Raw genomic sequence first — 19713 nt, forward strand, 5'->3', positions numbered from 1 at the left:
AACGTGCATGACTTTGGCTATGTTTGTTTTAAGCACCTCTCGAAAATGTAGATTTCAACAAGATGCTGCTTTCTTTTATGTGGCTCGACAATGATCTTAAAAATCTATCAGCTGTAGGTATCCTGAAGAGAAGTTTGAAATAATCTATCCGCGATTTCTCATTTTTCCCGTGTGGTTCAACAATTTCGTCAAGCTAATAAACTTATCAAAGTTCATCTGTCATGTGCACATAAACATAAAATGTGATTCGCATTTGACTCCCGAAATCGTCAACAAAATGAATCACGTAATGCGGACTATTTATGGAGCAATATTTGGATTGCATATAGACGAGGATATAAGGAATAATAAAAGCATAAAACAAAATAACCCATGCAGGCGTATAAGCAACTTTTCCGGATGGTATTATGTACGTATAAAGTTAAAGAAAGTTTTGTTTGTTGGTGTTATTCTGAGCGAAGGAATAAGTAAGTATACAACTTCTAGGGAACTTTCAATCTCAATTCCTGCGCCTCAGATCTGTTTCCGAGCACTCTGATTCACTCATAATTCATAAGTCACTCTCTTGTCAATCTCTACCATCGATTAGCGTCAAGGATTGAAGTTCAAGCATTCATTCAGCTGCACAAGGGCACTCACCCTGTGAAAACACAGTGCAGCTTCCACATTTCCACAGGGTGGGAAAAGTTTTCGCATTTAAATAAGTTGCAACAAAGATGACTGGTGTTCGATTTCTGATACTCTGTGCTTTTCAATTGATACACTGTGAGCATGTGCGAATAACTCCATAAATTATATGTGTGTCCATGCGATGATATTCGGCTAAAGTTTCAATGCGAAATTGAAACAAATTTCGTTTTGCAGAGTTGGCAGGAAGCATTTATGAACGACATTCAATCTGTAAGTTAATTTGTGCAAAAATTACCATGAAAACAATTCGCTTCTGGCGCTTTCTATATTGTTGTTTGCTATTTTTGGCACGTTGCGTGGGGCGGATTTCAATTTTGGTGTGAAATAACATAATATTTATGGCCAGCTGTTATAGTTTTGTTTCGCTGCCATTTTTGCCATCGTCAACGGCCAGAACGTGCTGCCAAAACTCCAACCTGCTAACATGTGTCTGCCTTATCGCTTATCATGCCCGTTTTTGTTGGCCTGTCCCACTAAAAGCCTAATTAGACAGTTGGCGGCACCGATAAAGGGGGCCATCGATAAATTTGGCCATGGCTCATCTGAGATTTATGTGACATTTTCGCCTGGATTTGGGTCTCTGACTCCTGCGGGCTGGTAAGAAAATATTCTTAACTTGAAAAATGTGCCAGGATTAGGATAATAAATATGCTTGACCCTAACTAATTAATTACCTAAGCTTTGTTATCTGTTAGGCTTTAAGTAGTCTCTGAAACGGTTTAACAAGCACTATTTGTCAAAACATGAAAAAATTAATTATAATATTATTACATTATTTATAAGCCTGCTGGCTTAATAGGGATACAAAAAATAGGAAAAGAAAAATGAGGAAAATGGAAGAAGGGCAACGGTATCATGGGACATACATTCCACTCGTGATAAAAATTATCTGATTAATATGAGTAATGGAAGTAATAGCACCATTGAGTTGGGTCGTCAAACTTGTAGTTAAACATAAAAAATATTAAATGGTATCATACATATTACGTATATTACTTATATATTATGTTAAAAGTTCTTTCCTTTTAATTAATAATATTTCTACCTTACTTTAATGTTAAGTAAATGTAAAGTAAAGTAAAATATATATGTATAATGTGGCATATTGTGCATAAAAAGCCATCGGAATATAATAAATGTCGAAGCAATAACAGTTTAAAATTATCGAGTCGTCGGGCGCAGCGATTCATGCATAATTGCACGGCCAATAAAACGAATGAAATGCCCGTTAAAATGTCAGCAACGATTATTGGCCTCCAGCCTCTTCGATAATTAAGCTGCGTGAGTGCTTGAATTAAAAGTAAATTGTTATGTTAAAGCCTTTTGGGCGACGCTGAAAGGCGGAGACGACAGATCATTAAAAATGTGGCTAGCGCAGCAGAAAGGAGTCTGCGAGTCCTGCGGCAGACAGCTCAGACAGTCGTCCTTGCAGAGGGATATGGACAGACTGGCAGTCAGCACATTAAAGGTAATCACAATATTTATGTGCGTTTAACGAGACACTCGGCAGGCGAAATGGTTGAAACAAATCATTGACAGCTGGCACAGCAGCCACACACTTGCGGTGCTCTTCATTGTGCGCATTTTTTTAACTTTTGTTCGCCTCCATGTTTTAAGACATTTGCTTTTTCCTTTTATTGCTGAGGAATTTGCCACAATAAATCAGAAGTTTTTTCTTTTTTGCTTAAGCACAAGCTCCCACGAGTCAAGTCGTAGGCACATTAAGTTGACAAAAAATGTCAGAAATAGCAAATTGAATGTGAATCGTGCAAATTATTTTTTTGAATATTTTATTAAATTCGCATTAGGAATTTAAGATTTTTTTTGCGTTTTTGGAACAAGAGAAATGCTGTTCTAATCGGCTGTTTTTATGGCGCCATTTGTATTTAAATGTGGGCTATTGTTAGAACGCAATTAACAGGCATATGTTTTTTGCTGGTCATTTTGTTTAACTTTTTTTTTCGCAAAATTCGAACACTTTGTTTTGTTTGAATTTCCTGTGTCAAATTAAGTGGCCACAGTAAAAAAAAACGCCCATTGCGGATACATTTAAAAGAATGTAAATCAGTGTGTACTTCTAACGAACTTTGAGTTTAGGCATTGTGACCCAATTTCTCAAACGATTTAACTTGAATAAATAAATTAGCTACATTTATCTGCATTCGGTTGAGCAAAACAACGAAACAGAATGTAGAAGATTCAATTAGGCATATTGGAGTGGCAGCAAATCAGTGGCACATTCAGCTGGAGATGATAAACTTTGGGCTGAAGTTTCCGGCAGCAGTGCAGCATACGAAAATAAATTCGTGTGGAAATGGAAAACCCGGGAAAAGTGATAGACAGTCTGTCTCCGTATCTTTACTGCAATCACGAAAGTATGTGTGGGCGTATTATAGACAACTTCCTGTTATTGCCGGCCCATCCCATGTCAGTCCCTCCCATTTTTTTTTCTTCTTCGAACCATCAGCATGTAAAATTTGTGAAGTGTAAAGTAACCCCGAAAAGTCAACAAATCAATGGCGGAGTTTCATTTTTATTTTGGGTCCTCTTTTTATGTCGGTGAAACACGTAAAGTTGCGATTAGCCTGAAGTTCAATGGTAAATGGATACAAATAAATTGTGGGGCTTTCTTCCCTGATAAGAACGTGACGAATGGCGAATCATTGTCCCATTTTAAGGTTTTCAGTTCCGTAGATGGATAGCTTTCAAAAAACTAATGTTTTCTTCGATAAAGTAGGGCGCGACTAAAAAAAAAACTTTGATTTTTAAAGGGAGATTTTGTGCCCTGCTTCCATACAAATCTTACCCGGTTCTCTACGTGTTGATTTATGAAGTTTGCTTAAGCAGCTGCTAAAGTACAAATATAAAACCGAGAATATCATAATCAATGCATCAAAAATGTCAGTTGCTGGAAATTGAAACAAACCAAAGCTAGGAATGCGATTTGCAATTTTACACGCACGTATCTCTGTGCAAATATGTATCTTGGGGATGGAATGGGATGGGATGCGAATGGCGTTGGATTGGATTGGGCAAATAGAGCTCATACGTGATATGGCTGGCACTTCCATTGCATACGTGAATGGGTTGGGATGCAAGTGAATACGGTCGTTTGGGAGCTGAAAGGGATTTCTGCTTCAATTCACACAATATCTTTTAAGGAGTACTCCAAGACAAACTTCACCTAACATATTCTTACACAGCAAACAAATAGTAAAAGCATTCTAAACTCACTTTCTAACTAACTAATACCTTTGTTAGTTATTGAGTGATCCGAATGCTCTTTTTCTAAAATAGTGATTTTCCTAATGTTACATTTTTGGGAGCATACAAGTATAATATTTTTCTGCGTGCACTGTTATTTATGCGCATTTTCCGGCCGTATTACCGCCACACAAGGACATGATTAGCCTTAGTCCAAAACTTATAAGCTCGTAAAATTGTGTAAAGGGAGACCCCGCATATGTCGGCCGTATTGCATGTCAACGCTGGCCACGGCCAAGTCAACAACTTCATAAATATGTCGAGCATGTGTAGCTCGGATGACTGGCCCCAACTCGACATCCCCATCCAGAACCAGAAAAGTTCTCCTCCTCGGATGGCGGGACCCTCTGGCAGAGATTTGTGCCACATCATCGCTCCTGGCTGACCATTTTTACGCTTCCGTCTAACAACAAAATGGCATTAAACGCAGATCAATCACAATCAACACCGCTGACCCACATATCCCCACAAAGATACATGACTTGTGGTTGTGGGGTAGGGGTTAGAGATTGATTTTGAGTCGGGAATTGAGTTGTCCATATGTACATACATACAAAAATAAGTTGTACAAGTATTCGTTTGAGTGTTGACTGCTCATAACTGACTTTCCACTGATAGTATACCACGATTCTTTTTTTGGGTAGCAAAGTTTTCTATTTACTCGACCTTCTGTGTGTTTTGTGCCTCGCTATTTCGCCAACTTCCGCACTTGCTGCTTCAACAAATGAAGCACAAAGGAACTTAAGTTTTTCTTTTGCCAACAAGTGCACTTGTTCAACTTTATCTTGCCTTAATTTCTCTATTAATTGGCAAACACCATTAAAGCTCGGTTTCAGCAAACAGCCATGGTGGTTTCGCTTCTTTTTCCCAGTTGGCTGGTGTAACCGCCACTTTGAGAGAAATTGTCAACTATACATTTCGAAGTAAATTTAATTTTATGTCAAGTTGCGGGGACTTTGCCTTGGTTTATTCATGCACATCAGTCTGGCTTACTTTCTATAACTCACAACTGTAGTTGAGGTCTTTTCAGGTTGAAGTACATTTATTTGTACAGCTTGCGGACATTCTCGGCAATTTAAATGGGTCAAAACGTATCTGACAAAGTTATTTTCCTATGCATAGCTGTGGTAATTATCCTCAGAAGAACTTTTGTAAATTTAATGGAGTGCTTTATTTTCCTGCTCTCTACTTTACAGCGCAGGCTTTCGTTTTTAATTGAAAATAATTAGTTTTCTGTTTTCCTGTATTGTTTATTTTAACTCAATTTATTATATTCAATTAATTCGAGCAATGTTTAATTAAAGTGTGTTAAGCAAGAACTCTAAAAACGATTTGACATTTTTGGATAAATCTTCAGAGTTGGTTGATATTAATTAAAAATTGCAGTTTTTGTACGTTATTCAAGCATTTTTGTTGCCTTGGCCACCACAAGTTACATACATAAGCTGACATTAAATTTTGTAATCCGTTTTTCATTATAATTTGAATTTTAATAATGTAAACTTCAACAGCTTGTTCCATATTTTTCCACGTAAAAACCGAAGATTTGTTGTGCTTTGGTAAACAATTTGTTATATTTTTGATCGTATTACGACTAGAATATTTTGATAGCAGCTTAATCCGCCAAAAAAACTGAAATTCATTTTAATTAGCTTGCACCCACAATAAAGAGGATTTTAACGGATTCCCACAATGATAGCATACATAGTAAGCTCCTGTAATAAACTTCAAATAATTCATAACGAGTTTTCTAATAATGCCACTGCCAAATTGAAATTGAAATGAAATGCCTACTAACAATTTTAATTACATAAAGTTCAGCTGTCAAGTGGTAAATATTTCCCAGAACAGTTACTGCAAACTAAGTGTTAAAAGTAAGTGAGAGGGTCATGACAGCAGGGCTATTAATTTGAAATGAAATTCCAACCACTATTCCGATCAATTAGCCAACGTGATGTTTGCATTGCTGGTACAAAATGAAACATTTTACGAAAAGCGAGTTTGAAATCCTGGTGTAACGAGCATAATTGAGTCGCATTCGCAAATTGAAATCCAGGCGAGCAAATTAATTGGCGAGCTTAGCATGAGTTCGCATTCAAATGCTAAGATTAATCACTGTCAACTAAATGCGAACGAATATATAAATTGAATAGATACTTAAGCGCTAAGAGGGCGACATGGACACGGAGTCCAAGGCATGGCGCTTAGTAATTGCGCAATCGCGGCGCGATACTCACTCAAACTACTTGCCGTGGCATAAATTGCAATTGCAATTGCAATTCCAATTGAATATTGTGCACTCGAAATGGAAATTGAAATTACACTTTGAATTCAAATTGCAACCTGGGTTCGGTGTTAAGAAATGTGTTAAACAAGCGGCACTGTCAATTGGCCAGCGATTTCACTGCAGGCGATTGACTTCGATGAGCTTCGTTTAGCCGGACAATCTTGTCTTACAAGCGAGTATCTCGAGATCCACACACGCGTTGACTTGATTTCTATGCAAAACTAATTGTTACACGTTTGGGTATTTGTTTTTGGTTTTATGTATTTTTCATATAATTTTTTAAACTATTTTAAAACAGTTCACTAATTAATAAACAATGTTTTATTTTGAGCTCCTTTCGTTGTTGACAATTTTTACGCACTCGCCAACGCGATTTTTGCCACGCGGCGCGTTAACAGATTTCGCGTCTGGTTCAAACAAAATTTCGCATTGAACTGAATTTCTGTGTGTGGCATCGTCGTGCGGATTTTCCTGTTTGGGCTGCTGCTGCTGCTGCTGCTGCGGCTTCTGATGTTGCTGCGGCCAGTGTTGCTGCTGCCGCTGTTGCTGCTGCGCCGACGATGGCAACACGAAGGCACACGACAAGTGACCTGCCTGATTTCACCCCACATTTTCATTTTCAGTTAGCCGGCTAACAAACAGCTGTTCTTTGTTTATGTTGCTGCCGGCTAAAAAGAGCTTATTGTTGAGCAACATTTCGCGGGTTGCGAGCTTTCTTATCACACGCGCTGATAAGCTGGATACCAGTTAAGCCTATGCAAAACAAGACACAAATATATTACTTTAAATTGCATCGTACCTATTAAAAGCATTGCACTCTACTGTAAAATGCATCGAATTGTTTATGACTTTAATTGATACCAGTGAAGTGAGGCAAAAAAAAAAAATCTGCTGACCCAAATACCAAAAAATTGTATTTTCAGTTCATTCAGTTTTCTGCGAACAGGCAAAATACAGAAAAAAAAGGGAAACACGTACCCCACTGATCTTCAGTGCGTATAAAAAATGGGAAACATAAAGAAATGCTGCGTTCTGAATTCGTGACAAAAACCCATCAAAATTCAGAAAACAATCATTAACAATCAATGTCGAGGCGGTAATTTTTTATTAAAAGCCGAAACAAAACAAAGCGACAGCAGCTGCATTTATGAGCCACTCGATTCGAATCGGAAAAATTTGTTCGAAACTTTGGCAGCATCGCATAAATAAGCAAATTTATTTGTATGATATCTGTAGCGGCAATTTATTTGGTTGTACCATTTATTTATTGTGAACATTTTGTCATAAAGCACACGGCCCAGAAAGACTGAGAAATTCTCGCTCGTCATGTTCGTCTGTCAGCGGGGATACTTATAAATAAATAAAGAGCAATAAATAGCTCTTAAATTAAGCAAATAAATAGGCATACAATTATTTACTCTCCGGTCGTATTAATTTATGTACTTTTTAATATAAATACAATCGGAAAGATGATATTCGATAGCTGTATGCTCTTTATGGATACAAATAAACTTATTTAATGCTATTTGAACTTGTTATCTGCCTCATATATAATTTTCTTTACGATTTCTTCCCCTCGTTTAAGAAAAAATTGTGCTCAGTTTAATGATCACTGATTAAATTTAATCACAAGAGCGCTCTGTTTTGAAATTCTCATTAAATGTTTTGCCATCAAACCAAAAATAGATTCCTAAAATCGTGCAAGTGACGTATTATGGGTGGGCAGTGGCAAAGTGTTCGGAAAATCATGAAAAGTCTTGAGGATCTTGTTGAAAGGCGGCAAATTTATGCGTGAGAGAAATGCTGCAACACTCACTTGCCTTTTAATTGACTCGGTCTGCAATTAAAAATAAAGAAGTGCCAGTGCAAACATTTCGTATTTCAAGTGCCTTACGAAAGCTGTACAATTTGTGGTCACCATTTGGATGATTTATCTGCGCCGCGGGGCGACTTTTTTGGGTGATAAATTTCTTGGAAATGTCTCCGCCTTAAGCAATTCTAATGCCGAGTCCCATTCAAATTTATCGTTCCGCATAATGCTAATGACTAATATTAATTTTGGAATGGCTCACGTTTTGCGTGCCACAATGTACAACTGTACTATAAGTCAGTTGGCATTTTCAGATAATCAGTGGCATAGAATCAGTGGCCAATCGAGTCAGTTTGGACGGAACAACTAATAATGGTGATTATTTTTTGTATCACCATGACAATGTCAGATGGGACTCAAAGGCTTAATGGCAGCTTCTCTGCGCATTTGCAACAAATAAAGCCTGTCTGACCTTTGTTGCTTCCTCGAATGTTGCAATATTTATGCGCACACATGCAGAGGACGGAAATTCAAGGCTCAACTGCAGGCCAGGATCTTAAATTATAGTCAACTGTCGTCGGCCGTTCATGGTTCATTTATATTTATGACCAGGGTACACACAAAACGAATTAAATGAGCTGTTCTTGGGTTCGTTTAGGGGAAGGGGACATGAAAAGGGTGTGCATTAAATGAAAATTATTCCCACAGATATCATCTCGTTCCTAATAGCATACGCATGCAACAGATTGTCAACAAAATGATTTGCTTGCGGAAAGGGGAGAAGGCCTCCTGCAGTTGGACGCAGCACACGCGTCGTATGCGCAATTTGCATAATGAGGACATGAGACAAGGCGTTGGGATGGGCATCTTGGGTTTTCCGTTTCAAGGCACCGTCCCCACGGACAGATGACCCAATTTTTAAGGGTCCTTCAGCACTTTATTGAGCGCCTTTCTAAATCCCTTTCGCTTTGCATTCCCTTTATGTCTTAAGTGTCTGTAACCTGAGGCTAAGCGGTCTGCTTTCAGCAGTCCAGACATGGCCTTAAAGCTAGTTGCCTACTTAAGGATTCCTCCAGCGTGGCCATGCCACGCATTCGAATCATTCGCCTTGGATACACGGCAGCCCGAGGAGGTTCAAAGGTAAATAATCGGATAAATATTTGTAATAATTTCTTGAACGATGAACCACTTCCAAGCGAACAGCAAGTGGCATCCAAAACCACACTCGCACACCACTTTCGCACTCACAATCAGATGCAGCTCATTAGCATTTGATTTGGCATCGAACCGAAGAAATATTTCCGGCAAAGCGGGCAAACATTGAACCTTTGCTCTGTGTCATTGCCATTTGCGGTTAGTTGAGCGGCAAAAGGTAAACAAATTTACAGGGAAAACTCCCTCACCACCTGTGGTTTGAATAATGAAGAGGTGTGAAAATAAATTTGGTAGCAAGCGAAGCGCTGGAGTGAGTAATCAATATGAATGCGATTTGGGTGCAGAGATCTATCATTCCGTGGAATATATATATATATATATATACACTCTATCCTCTTCGCATAAGGAAGTGAATCAAATGTGATGGTTCCGATTATTTTGATAAATGCGGAATGCGACGAAAATTGATCAAGAACACAATGTTTCAGTTTATTCAAACGATTTTCTCAGCTGGGGTCGAGTAAAAAAAAAGTACATATTTTTCCAATCTATCTCTCCAGTAGGCTAGTGTTATAACATTCAGTATCTTTCTATACCCCTCATTCATTTTAGCTAAATCATACAAAGAACATAAATAGATGTAAAATATATCAAATACAGTTTATACATTATTGTGCTTTTGCGTTTATTGGTACAACTCGAGGCCAACGAAAGTTTGTTTCGGTGAGTAAAGAGCCTTTGGATGAAGATGGTGCGCCCAATTCGTCGCAAGGGAATCGAGGAGGTCTACGGTTCCAAAATGGATACGTTGCATCCGGTAAAGTCGGTGGCGATATCCCATGCAGGTGTGAATAAGAAAACAGCAAGGACTGAGAGATCGGGTCCAGGCGGTGCAACTGGCGGTGGAGGAACCATTAGCTCCCGACAAGTCGATGCTCGCACTCAGCGCAGTTTTGTCACCGAAAATGATTACTACATCACCACCAATCTGCCGTTGACGGCGGCCAATCTGCGAAATGCCCCCGGTTCGATGGCTCCGCCATCAATATCGCAAATGATTCCCGGCCATGTCCAGCCATCTCCATACAACGCCATGCCCTCGAGGCGAAATCAAATGGCCAACAAGGCCAGTGCCCGTCAGGCGCCGATGAACAAGGTGCCGCATTTTAGCCCAACCGAGGGCACGGTGAACCCTAATGGCTATGGCATGTCCAAGTCGAAGGAGACATACCGAATGAAGCACCGCGAAAAGGGCAATACCCAGAGGAACGACTATCCAATGGATGACAACGACGACTTCTCCGATAAGGAAATAATGGTGCCCCAGCAGGGAAATATGGGAAACATGCGCCGGCACAATCAGCACTCTCATGCACATCAAATGCAAATGCAGTTGCAATCCGGAGCAATGCAGCATCCGCCGCAGCACCAGCTGCACCAGCAGCAGATGACTACTCACCACCACCTCAAGCAGCAGCAACAGCAGCGCCTCCAGCATTCGCAACCGCATCAGCATCAGCATCCGCATCCGCATCAGAAGCAGATGCGTGGGCGACAGCCTGTTCCGGCGAGCAAGGTGCACGTGAGTACCGCCGATGACGATGAAGATAAGGAGGACGATCCTGAGGAGTTCTTTGACCTGATTCGCCAGACTGTCAAAACGGCCGTTGGCGTGAGTTTCGCATAAGTTCATTAGATGATTAGTTAATACATTATGCACTTCCTTTAGAACACCATATCCGATGCTCTGGCAAAGAACTTTCGCGATCTGAGCCACAAAATCGAAAGGTTTTCGGGCGAACTGAAGCAGACAAACGCTAACCTGGATAAGCTGCAGGAACAAGTCACTAGCAGTGAGTTCTATTTACTTTTAGTATTTACAATATGTAACAATTTTTTGGCATCTGCAGAGGTAATTTACTTCGGTGAGGAAAACTCACGACACTTTCGGTACTTGTGCATGAAATCCGAGTACGATAAAATGTTTTACCAGCATCAATCGCTGATGAATGGAAAGCCAACTCAGGAAATGCTGAGTCTTTCAAAGGCGAACTTAGAAGCAGCGGCCTCAGTCAGTCAGAATCTGGCACGGAAGCCGTCGCATAGTTTAAAACAACAACCAGGAAAAGTGTCCCTGATGAACTCTTGTGCCTATCGTAGCATCTCCAAAGCTCAGCAGCCAGTTCATGCTCCACAAAAGTCGTCATCGGACCAAAGTTTAGTTGTAAAATCATCTGATGTGGGCGTGCTAGAAGCCCTGGATCAAATTCAGCGCTACTGCAATCAGGTGAAACTTAAGGATATGAATGGTCAGATGCCGGCTGAACTGCCCAATCTCGAGGACATCTTGATACCCAAGAATAATTCAGGCGGTGGCCTTTGTGAGCCAGCAGCCATGAGCTCTAGAACCCTCGCAGGCTGTCAGAAAAATAAAAAGGTTGACGACGCACAGATGGAAACGCCCATTGATAGTACTGATGAGACCTACACCGAAGTGGATGACTTCCAGCTCTCCTCGGACATCTCGACCTGCAGCGAGGACGATGACTGCGGTCTCAAGTATCCAAGTGGAGCAACCACGAGCCGGCCCAACCGCAAATTGAATCGAAGGGTAGCCAACCAAGGCGCCGGAGATGGTCAGTAAGGCCACTGGAGTGAAGATAAGGAGCATTTAAACTGAAGGGTAACCCTTTCCTAGATATCGCCTTAATACTTATTTAAATATTACTTTTGGAATGACCTAAATTATTTCTGATAATGTAAAACAAAAAAAAAAATTGGATCATATGTTTCGACAAATTAACTATAACTTATCGTACCTGGCGTACATGTATTCAATTAATTCATCTTTAGGATCACAATTAAACTATGTTCAAAATTTAAAACTGGCTTTCATATTCTTACTCATGTTATGTGAACAGCTTACATTGAGCATAAAACTGACCTATTTGGCCCTTGTCAATCCCAATTCCCGCTTAGTAATGCCCATTGGTGTCACTAATAACTGCATATTATATTGACTGCAAAACAAGAACCAACTGAGCTGGCCAAAACAAGGCATCACCCCCATCCGGCAACTGGGTAAAACTGAGTCGAGTGGAAAATAAGGCCTAAGACCACCCCCACTAGCCCTAACCTGCAGCTGCATTTTTATGGGCTTACGAGTATCGCGGCTCTGCCAGTTCTTCCGCTAGTTCAGTTGGCCAAAACAGCTTAAACGTGGACGTGGTCCCTCGGTGACATATTGGTGCGTCTATTCAAAGTGAAATAAATATTTAAATAAAATGCACAAAAGCTAAATAAGGCCATTAAGTGAAACTAAAATTACTTTTCGGGCAATTAAAGTTAAGCCGCTAGAGGAATAGAGCTCTATATCAAGATTATGCAACGCGGCCAAATGAAAATGCTTATTTTTCAGCTGATGTTGCGTTTGACGTGAATTAAAAGTGTTATGCAAAGCCCCAAAACCCGGAAAAGCGCCCTACGAATGTCAAAGCCCAAGGCCCGAGTGCCCGAGTTCTATTTTCAAGGATATTCCACTGAACAGTTTTCATTGGATAGCCATAAAATAAAATAAAACATTTTGATGAACCAAAGAGGATAGCAAACATTGTGCAAGCTATCACAAGTGGCCAAAATTGCAATTACTGATCGGCACCTTTGACAGGCCACCACCCTCTTCCACCCTGAAACCCGAAACCCTTTTGCCCAGCAAGTTGGCTAATTGCAATGACCAATATTTGAACTGGCTTCGGGGGGTGTACATATTTATTTTTATAATTATGGGAAATTGTACACTCGATGTGGAAAGCACTCAATTTCGTGAGTGACTGTTTGAGCCAATAACCATAACAACCAGCGAGTGCCGGGCCTAAGCCAAGTTAGTCAAAACAAAACGGCCAAAACAGGTGCAAAACATTGCCACATCAGTGTTCCGCCTTCGGTTTTCCAGGGGGTGGGTTCCAAAAGGGAAAAACTAAAATAAAATAAACTGAAATAGAGACAAAAAAATCGAATAGAACATAATTGCATTGTGTGGGCAACTGCAATGCTGCGCCCGTTAACACAGGGGCTTACCAAATCAAGTTGGTTGTTCGTGGGCCAACAATAAATATATATATGAATGGTTTGAGTACTGCGTACATCACTGGACAAATATAAAACGAGAAACGTTTAATTGACCCTAAAATCACTGAGGCGTTCAATTTGTGTTCCGTGGTTTTTTTTTTGCTAATGGCTGTTACCAAAACTATTGTGGCTCTGACTGTCAGTGGGTCCAGTGCGTGAATATGTGTACTAAGTGTGTGCAGTGCCATAAATTCCAGAATTCGGCTTCCGCAAAAAACCTCTATTGATTTTCCCGAAGTGAGAGAATATGCGAAACAGAAAATTTTTCCACCGTATTACTTTGCACTGATAGTGGGGAAAATCACGAAGAAACAGACATGGAAAAGTGGAAACTGTGCCAAGCCAACAAAGTCTGTGTTAGTGTGACAATTTTTAATGCGATTAAAGTGCAGCACTCTCCATGCAGTCGGCAAAATGGTTGAAGTGGCCGGAAAAAAATAAAAAATTAAACTGCAAAGTGGCTAATATCCAACTTACCATTTTCTTTCTTCCCTCTAGCTACCAAAAATAGAATAAAATGATATCAATTATCAGTACATGTTGAAGGAAAGACTGCTGCATTGCTTAATTATCAACGGACATTTTTTGTATTTAATTGAAAAGCCTTTAAAACTTTAGAAATGAAGGTCACGGACGCTTTGCAATCTGGACGGAGAAAGCCATTACCAGTGGGTGAGTGCTCAGTAAATGTCGTAAGGCAGAAGTGAAGTGCAATGGAATGAATGGCAACTTGAGGGAATTTCTCGTTCCGGGAATATTTCAAGACCTGCCTTTTTCTCAAAATGCCATTCAAGCTTGAGTTACTTTAGAAAATTCCATTGCATATATGGTTCAACTGAATTCCCTTGTTGAGTAATTCAATCAATTAACCAGTCAATCGACTTGGCTTTCAACAAGCCACCAAGCTAACCAATACAAAGGTACTTTAAATTAAAGGACGACGATATTTTTCATCTTATATCTTATACGAATAAGATTTTATTCATTGTTCTCCTCAACAGCTCTTCTATGCATCCTAGTCACTGAGTTCTGCATCTTGGAGTGCCATGGAGTAGAGATGACATCACCCACCAAGAAGTCCGCTCCCCTTCGAATAACCAAACCACAGCCCACAAGTCAGCAGGCCAAGCCCATCAGTATTACCACAAGGGCCACAACCACGGTGGCTTCAACCACCTATGATGAAGTCTCCAGCTCCGTCGATGGTCAGCTGGCCCAGCTCATCTCATCCACAACCGAGGGACCCAGCGGTGGAACAACTGCCAGCTTAGTGCCGGAAATATGTCTCAATGGTCTGCAGTTGACGGTTAACAGTGCGGATGAGGGAACGATAATACGGAAGCAGGAGGAGTTTGTCAAGATACTCGAAGGAGATGTGGCGCTCAGTGTCCTGACCACGGACCCCGACTCCGCGTTGTTCGTAATCAATCGTGTGAACCAGGCGAATCTTATAATGGCAGACTTTGAAATTGGTTTGTAAAAGTCCACTGTTTATATGCACCTAAATCAAATCCTACTTATTGAATTCCAGGAATTCGCGCTATCAGCATTGACAACGCCAGCTTGGCCGAGAACCTGCTCATCCAAGAAGTTCAGTTTCTGCAGCAGTGCACGACGTACTCGATGGGCATATTCGTGGACTGGGAGCTGTACAAACAACTGGAGTCTGTTATCAAGGACTTGGAATACAATATCTGGCCAATACCGGGAACGCGGGCGCACCTCTTTCCCAAAGTTGCGCACTTGCTGCATCAAATGCCTTGGGGCGAAAAAATCGCATCCGTGGAAATAGCAACCGAAACGCTGGAGATGTACAATGAATTCATGGAAGCCGCTCGCCAGGAGCACATGTGCCTCATGCACTTCAAGAGTGACGAGAATGTTTACATAATGTTTGGCAATAAGCTAGCTAGTCACTTCAAGGAAAACGGCACTCTCTTTTCCGTGCCCACCGATAGAACGGACGATGAATTTCTGGCAGGTGGGTAGTAACAACAACGAACGGGATTACTTAAGTTGTGAATTCTATTGATTTATTGTTTAAATTAAAGATTAAGACTGGCAAATGTTACTTCGTCATTAATTTATTCTATTCTTTTTAGACTTACCAAACAGAGCTTTTGTCCTAATGGAAAACGAAATAGACCTGAGCACTGCAGTTGAATTGGACGCCACGCCCACCGCTCTGGACGAGATCCTGATCGGGAAGAGTGTGTTACCATCGCGAGTCCTGAGCTTTGCCGGCTCCATAATCGACCTGATGAACTGGCTGCGCGGATCCCTGTCCAAGCACTGTAAGCGTGGTGAGGAGCACGACTTGTATGTGCTGGAGAGCTGCTTCAACTTCCTGAACTTCATCGAGGACTGGCGAACATCGGAGTACCGACAAGCCCATGATACGGCTGAGATCCTGTCGCTGCTGTTGATGCGCAAGTTGGGCACCGCCATGAACTTTCAGATGTACCAGAAGAAAGTGCTGACGCTGGACAAGATCACGGGTGAATCGCGTACCGAACTGCGCGAGATTGCGTCGCAGAACTTTGTGACCAATGTGACCACGTACTATCACTATAATCGGGACAATCACACCAGCTTGGAGCTGAAGACCAAGTTCGGTCAGGTGTTCAACTGCCAGTACAGTGCTGGTGATAATAGGCGGTATCCGTTCCTGTTCGATGGCGAATCCGTGATGTTCTGGCGCATCAAGATGGACACATGGGTGGCAACTGGGCTGACGGCTGCTATCCTGGGCCTGATTGCCACGCTGGCCATCCTGGTGTTCATTGTGGTGCGCATCTCGTTGGGCGACGTCTTCGAGGGAAATCCCGCCACCTCGATTCTCCTTCTACTCTCCCTCATCTTGGTCTTTTGCTCCTTTGTGCCCTTTTCGATTGAATACGTGGGTGAGCAGCGCAATTCGCATGTGACCTTCGAGGATGCCCAGACTCTGAATACCCTGTGTGCGGTGAGGGTGTTCATCATGACTCTGGTCTACTGTTTTGTTTTTTCCCTGCTCCTATGTCGCGCCGTGATGTTGGCTTCTATTGGCTCCGAAGGTGGCTTCCTATCCCATGTGAATGGATATATCCAGGCAGTGATTTGCGCCTTTAGTGTTGTGGCCCAAGTGGGCATGTCCGTGCAACTTCTGGTGGTGATGCACGTCGCCTCGGAAACTGTGTCCTGTGAGAATATTTACTATGGTCGTTGGTTGTGGGGCCTGTTGGCCTACGACTTTGCTCTACTGTGCTGTGTGGGCGCCTTGATACCCTCTATATACAGATCCCAACGAAACTATCGCGAAGGAATACTCATTGTCATTGGATCGGTTCTAATTATGGTGATTTGGGTGGCCTGGATAGCGTTATCCTTATTCGGGGACGAGTGGAGGGATGCGGCAATTCCATTGGGATTGCAGGCCTCTGGTTGGGCGGTACTGGTGGGCATCTTGATACCGCGCACCTTCCTCATCGTAAGGGGCATCGAACGGTCGGATATTGCGCAAGCTCTGCCTTCACTTACTTCTCTGGCCTTTGCCCAGAACAATCAATACTCCTCGGAACAGGTTGGTTCCTAGAAAATTAGCAAGAAACTTTTCTGATTAACTTAAAAATCTATTCTTACAGAGTGTTTACGAGTGCGTGAATCCCGCCATGCGCCACTGCTCCCAGGATGAGGTGAACCACCAATCGCCTAGTGAGATTCCCACGTTACCCCTTCGAGGAGGTGGCCCACGTCGCCAGCAGTTCTTCGCCAATCTCCGCCAGGCCAATGCCAACATCAATCCGCAACGTCCTCCACCTCGACCCCAGCAGAGTCCCTCCCGATCCTCGGTTTCCTCGCTGCCGCCCTCTCCCGATCACAACAAGATCACCCGTTTCTAGCCCACGAGTGTACAATTTGGCACTTCTAGTCAACGCTCCCAGTACGTGAATTCAGCTAAGAACTGTCCAACATTTTGAATCACTGACGAACCAAGAACTTATAGAAGTTGATAAAATAAATAATAAAACAATACAAATAATCAAAAGAATGTTTTTTCGGCCCCCAATCTGAAGCGGGCCGCTCCTGTAACTTTTTCATCGCAATTGGTATTTTTATCAGAACGGTTTGTGCGCCTGCTAAGTGAAAGCTGCGAAAGCTCAGCGGCTTTCTCCTCTTGCTCCTGCTTAATCGGGCTATAACTCTAATTGGCTGGGCAAACACGTGACAGGGCAAACAGCGAAAGCTAGACGAGCCGTAGGAAAAATCATCATCATAAGGCGAAACAACGACGGCAATCACAGGACCCGATATCCTTGTGCGTCACGCGACATTGGACGCCCATTTGTTTGGCCTTGGAGGAGTGGGTGTTGGCAAGGGGGCCCCAGGAGGACGCTGACGTCAGGGTGACACTGGCCGGGGCAAGAACATTGACCATGGTACATGGACAAATGCGCAACAAGATATGCTATCAAGCCGCCACAAAGGCCGGCAAAAAAGCGAGGTTGCCACAAACTACCGACTACACGCGACCATTTCAAATGGCGCCGACTTTGCTGACAATGCCACGCGCAAAGCATTAGAGGGTTAAGGTTGGTGGCAGGTGTGAGGTAAATCCTGTAGGAATCCAGGCCAACCTCAATAAAGTTAAGCTTTACCATGTAATCTCGCCTGAAATCCCCCCCGAAAAATCCTCACAATCTGTGGTTTGTGGATGGCATACTTTTTGGGGCATCGCGAAAAGCGCTTTGTTTTCCGCGCTTTTCCCTACACTGGCCGCTGGCATAATTTGCACTTCATTTGCCGACACACAAAAAGGAAATGCCTTGGCCTGCCAAGGACAGGGACTGGGATAAGGATAAGGATTCGCTCGTGGGCGGCTTGCTCTGATTGCCGGGCGGCGATAGTACTGCGAAATGAGTTTTCCCCGTTGCCATTTTCCTGTTTATTTTCGTATGGCCGTCATGTTCTTGCGTCCTTGCGTATGCTTCGGCATAATTTTCAGCACAGTTTTTGTAATTAAATTTTGTGCTTCTGCGCGAGATTAGAGAAGAAATATGTAAATGGACGGGAACTTCTGCGGCACCGCAGATCCTTGCAACCGCCTCCCATAATTGGCCATGTTGAGCAGCGCCTAATCTTAATTCTGGATTCTGGCTGGAGTGTGTGTAACACTTGACTGTCAAAAGCTGTGCTACGTGACATTATTAGCAATGCAGTCCTGCCGCAATTCAGCTCGTCCTTCCCAGCTTGGCGTGCTGCCGGCTACGAAGCGGTCCACGGGGAGTATGATTTATGACTATGACAGAACTAATGATGCCACATTCGTTAGATGGCAGGCGTGCGCCCAAAGGCGAGAAAACATCGAATGGCACAGGGACATCCATTTATTTATATATCTGTACACATATATTATGCTGCGGGATGTGTTTCCATCTCTACAATACAAATATCAAGTCGAAACTCAACGCGTCACCGGCTGTGACGTCTTGGCCCACGCTAAAGATAGCCCAAACCAATCATAAAAGTCGCTTCCACTTCTAAACTTCCAAGTTAAGTTCAATCTGGCAAAAGAAAAGTTTTTCCTTTGTCGAAACATTCTGCGTAACAACCATTCCTTGCACACCAACTGGTGAATCATTCAGCTGCGTTTCCATCGGTGTGACGGCATCAACCCATCTACCGGTAAAAATCAGAATCAGACATTTCGAGTTAAAGTTCAACACTGAGCGAAAAACTGTTTAACAAGCCTCTTAAGCGAATTAAAACATTTTAAATCAAAAATATCCCATGAATGATTAGTAAATGAATCATGTACATTATTTTGAAACATGTATTTACATAAATATTTATTATTTGGGAACCCTTGAAGTGCTTAAAATATTTCTTCAAGTATAGGAGCACATTGTTTGAGAATGAGTATCTACTCTGGCATGTCGCCAAATGTGCGCCACGTCCTGCGAGTCGCCTGCCATTTGCCTATATTAGTCATGCGGCCCAAAAAAAGACATGTGACGCCCGAGATACGAGCGCCACCCCCTCCCAGGAAGCCAGGAAGCCCCCACTTTCCCTCTCACAAGCTTTTACTATGCGGAGACGTCAGAGGATGGCGCTACTTTACAACTACACCGACATTGGCGGGAGTTTTCCGCCCCTTCGCCGACGTACTTGGCAATTTTCCACGCGACTCACAGATAGCGGTAAAGCCAAAACAAAAAGCTTTTCATTCATCAAAAGTAATCGGGAGCAAGTGAGAAGGATATAGGAGAGGGAGAGGGACGCAATCTAGGTTGAGTTTGCGCCATTTGGCAGCTCGTCGAGCTATTTTTCGCCTATTTTGTGGCTGGCTTTTTGCTATTTTCGACACATTTCACTGGCCAACTCGACGAAGCTTCTATTT

The 19713-nt window shown here is 42.3% G+C and overlaps 3 protein-coding genes across 4 annotated transcripts in view; 2 read left to right on the forward strand and 1 right to left on the reverse strand.

Moving 5' to 3' along the window:
- LOC6616993 (cardioacceleratory peptide receptor) overlaps nt 1-7500 on the reverse strand; it is a 33123-nt gene extending 25623 nt beyond the window's left edge. The window contains exon 1 of the mRNA XM_032722650.1: nt 6192-7500. The gene's annotated coding sequence lies outside the window, so the exon portion shown is untranslated. The remainder of the gene's footprint in view (nt 1-6191) is intronic.
- Nucleotides 7501-9765: 2265 nt separating this feature from the next.
- Nucleotides 9766-12080, forward strand: LOC6616996 (GATA zinc finger domain-containing protein 10). The gene is made up of 3 exons (XM_002041288.2): nt 9766-10878; nt 10936-11059; nt 11117-12080. The coding sequence occupies exons 1-3, from the start codon at nt 9949-9951 to the stop codon at nt 11848-11850; spliced, it is 1788 nt and encodes a 595-aa protein (XP_002041324.2). The 5' UTR covers nt 9766-9948; the 3' UTR covers nt 11851-12080.
- A 289-nt stretch (nt 12081-12369) lies between these two features.
- LOC116801596 (protein bride of sevenless) lies at nt 12370-17363 on the forward strand. Of its 2 annotated transcripts, none has more exons than XM_032722159.1 (6): nt 12370-12453; nt 13833-14006; nt 14336-14806; nt 14866-15315; nt 15437-16896; nt 16958-17363. In XM_032722159.1, the coding sequence occupies exons 2-6, from the start codon at nt 13955-13957 to the stop codon at nt 17213-17215; spliced, it is 2691 nt and encodes an 896-aa protein (XP_032578050.1). In that variant the 5' UTR covers nt 12370-12453; nt 13833-13954; the 3' UTR covers nt 17216-17363. The 2 variants fall into 2 exon arrangements, with proteins under 2 accessions (XP_032578050.1, XP_032578051.1); XM_032722160.1 differs by lacking the exon at nt 12370-12453 and adding an exon at nt 13143-13161.
- Nucleotides 17364-19713: the final 2350 nt, after the last annotated feature.

Source organism: Drosophila sechellia, chromosome 3R (genome assembly GCF_004382195.2).
Source record: "Drosophila sechellia strain sech25 chromosome 3R, ASM438219v1, whole genome shotgun sequence".
Classification (NCBI taxonomy): Eukaryota; Metazoa; Arthropoda; class Insecta; order Diptera; family Drosophilidae; genus Drosophila; species Drosophila sechellia.

Excerpts from the sequence above, each read along its gene's own strand:
- LOC6616996 (XM_002041288.2), top strand. The coding sequence starts at position 9,949 with ATGAAGATGGTGCGCCCAATTCGTCGCAAGGGAATCGAGGAGGTCTAC. Across the intron at positions 10,879-10,935 it reads CTGTCAAAACGGCCGTTGGC|AACACCATATCCGATGCTCT; the intron begins GTGAGTTTCGCA and ends CACTTCCTTTAG. Across the intron at positions 11,060-11,116 it reads GCAGGAACAAGTCACTAGCA|AGGTAATTTACTTCGGTGAG; the intron begins GTGAGTTCTATT and ends TGGCATCTGCAG.
- LOC116801596 (XM_032722159.1), top strand. The coding sequence starts at position 13,955 with ATGAAGGTCACGGACGCTTTGCAATCTGGACGGAGAAAGCCATTACCA. Across the intron at positions 14,007-14,335 it reads GAGAAAGCCATTACCAGTGG|CTCTTCTATGCATCCTAGTC; the intron begins GTGAGTGCTCAG and ends TCTCCTCAACAG. Across the intron at positions 16,897-16,957 it reads ATCAATACTCCTCGGAACAG|AGTGTTTACGAGTGCGTGAA; the intron begins GTTGGTTCCTAG and ends CTATTCTTACAG.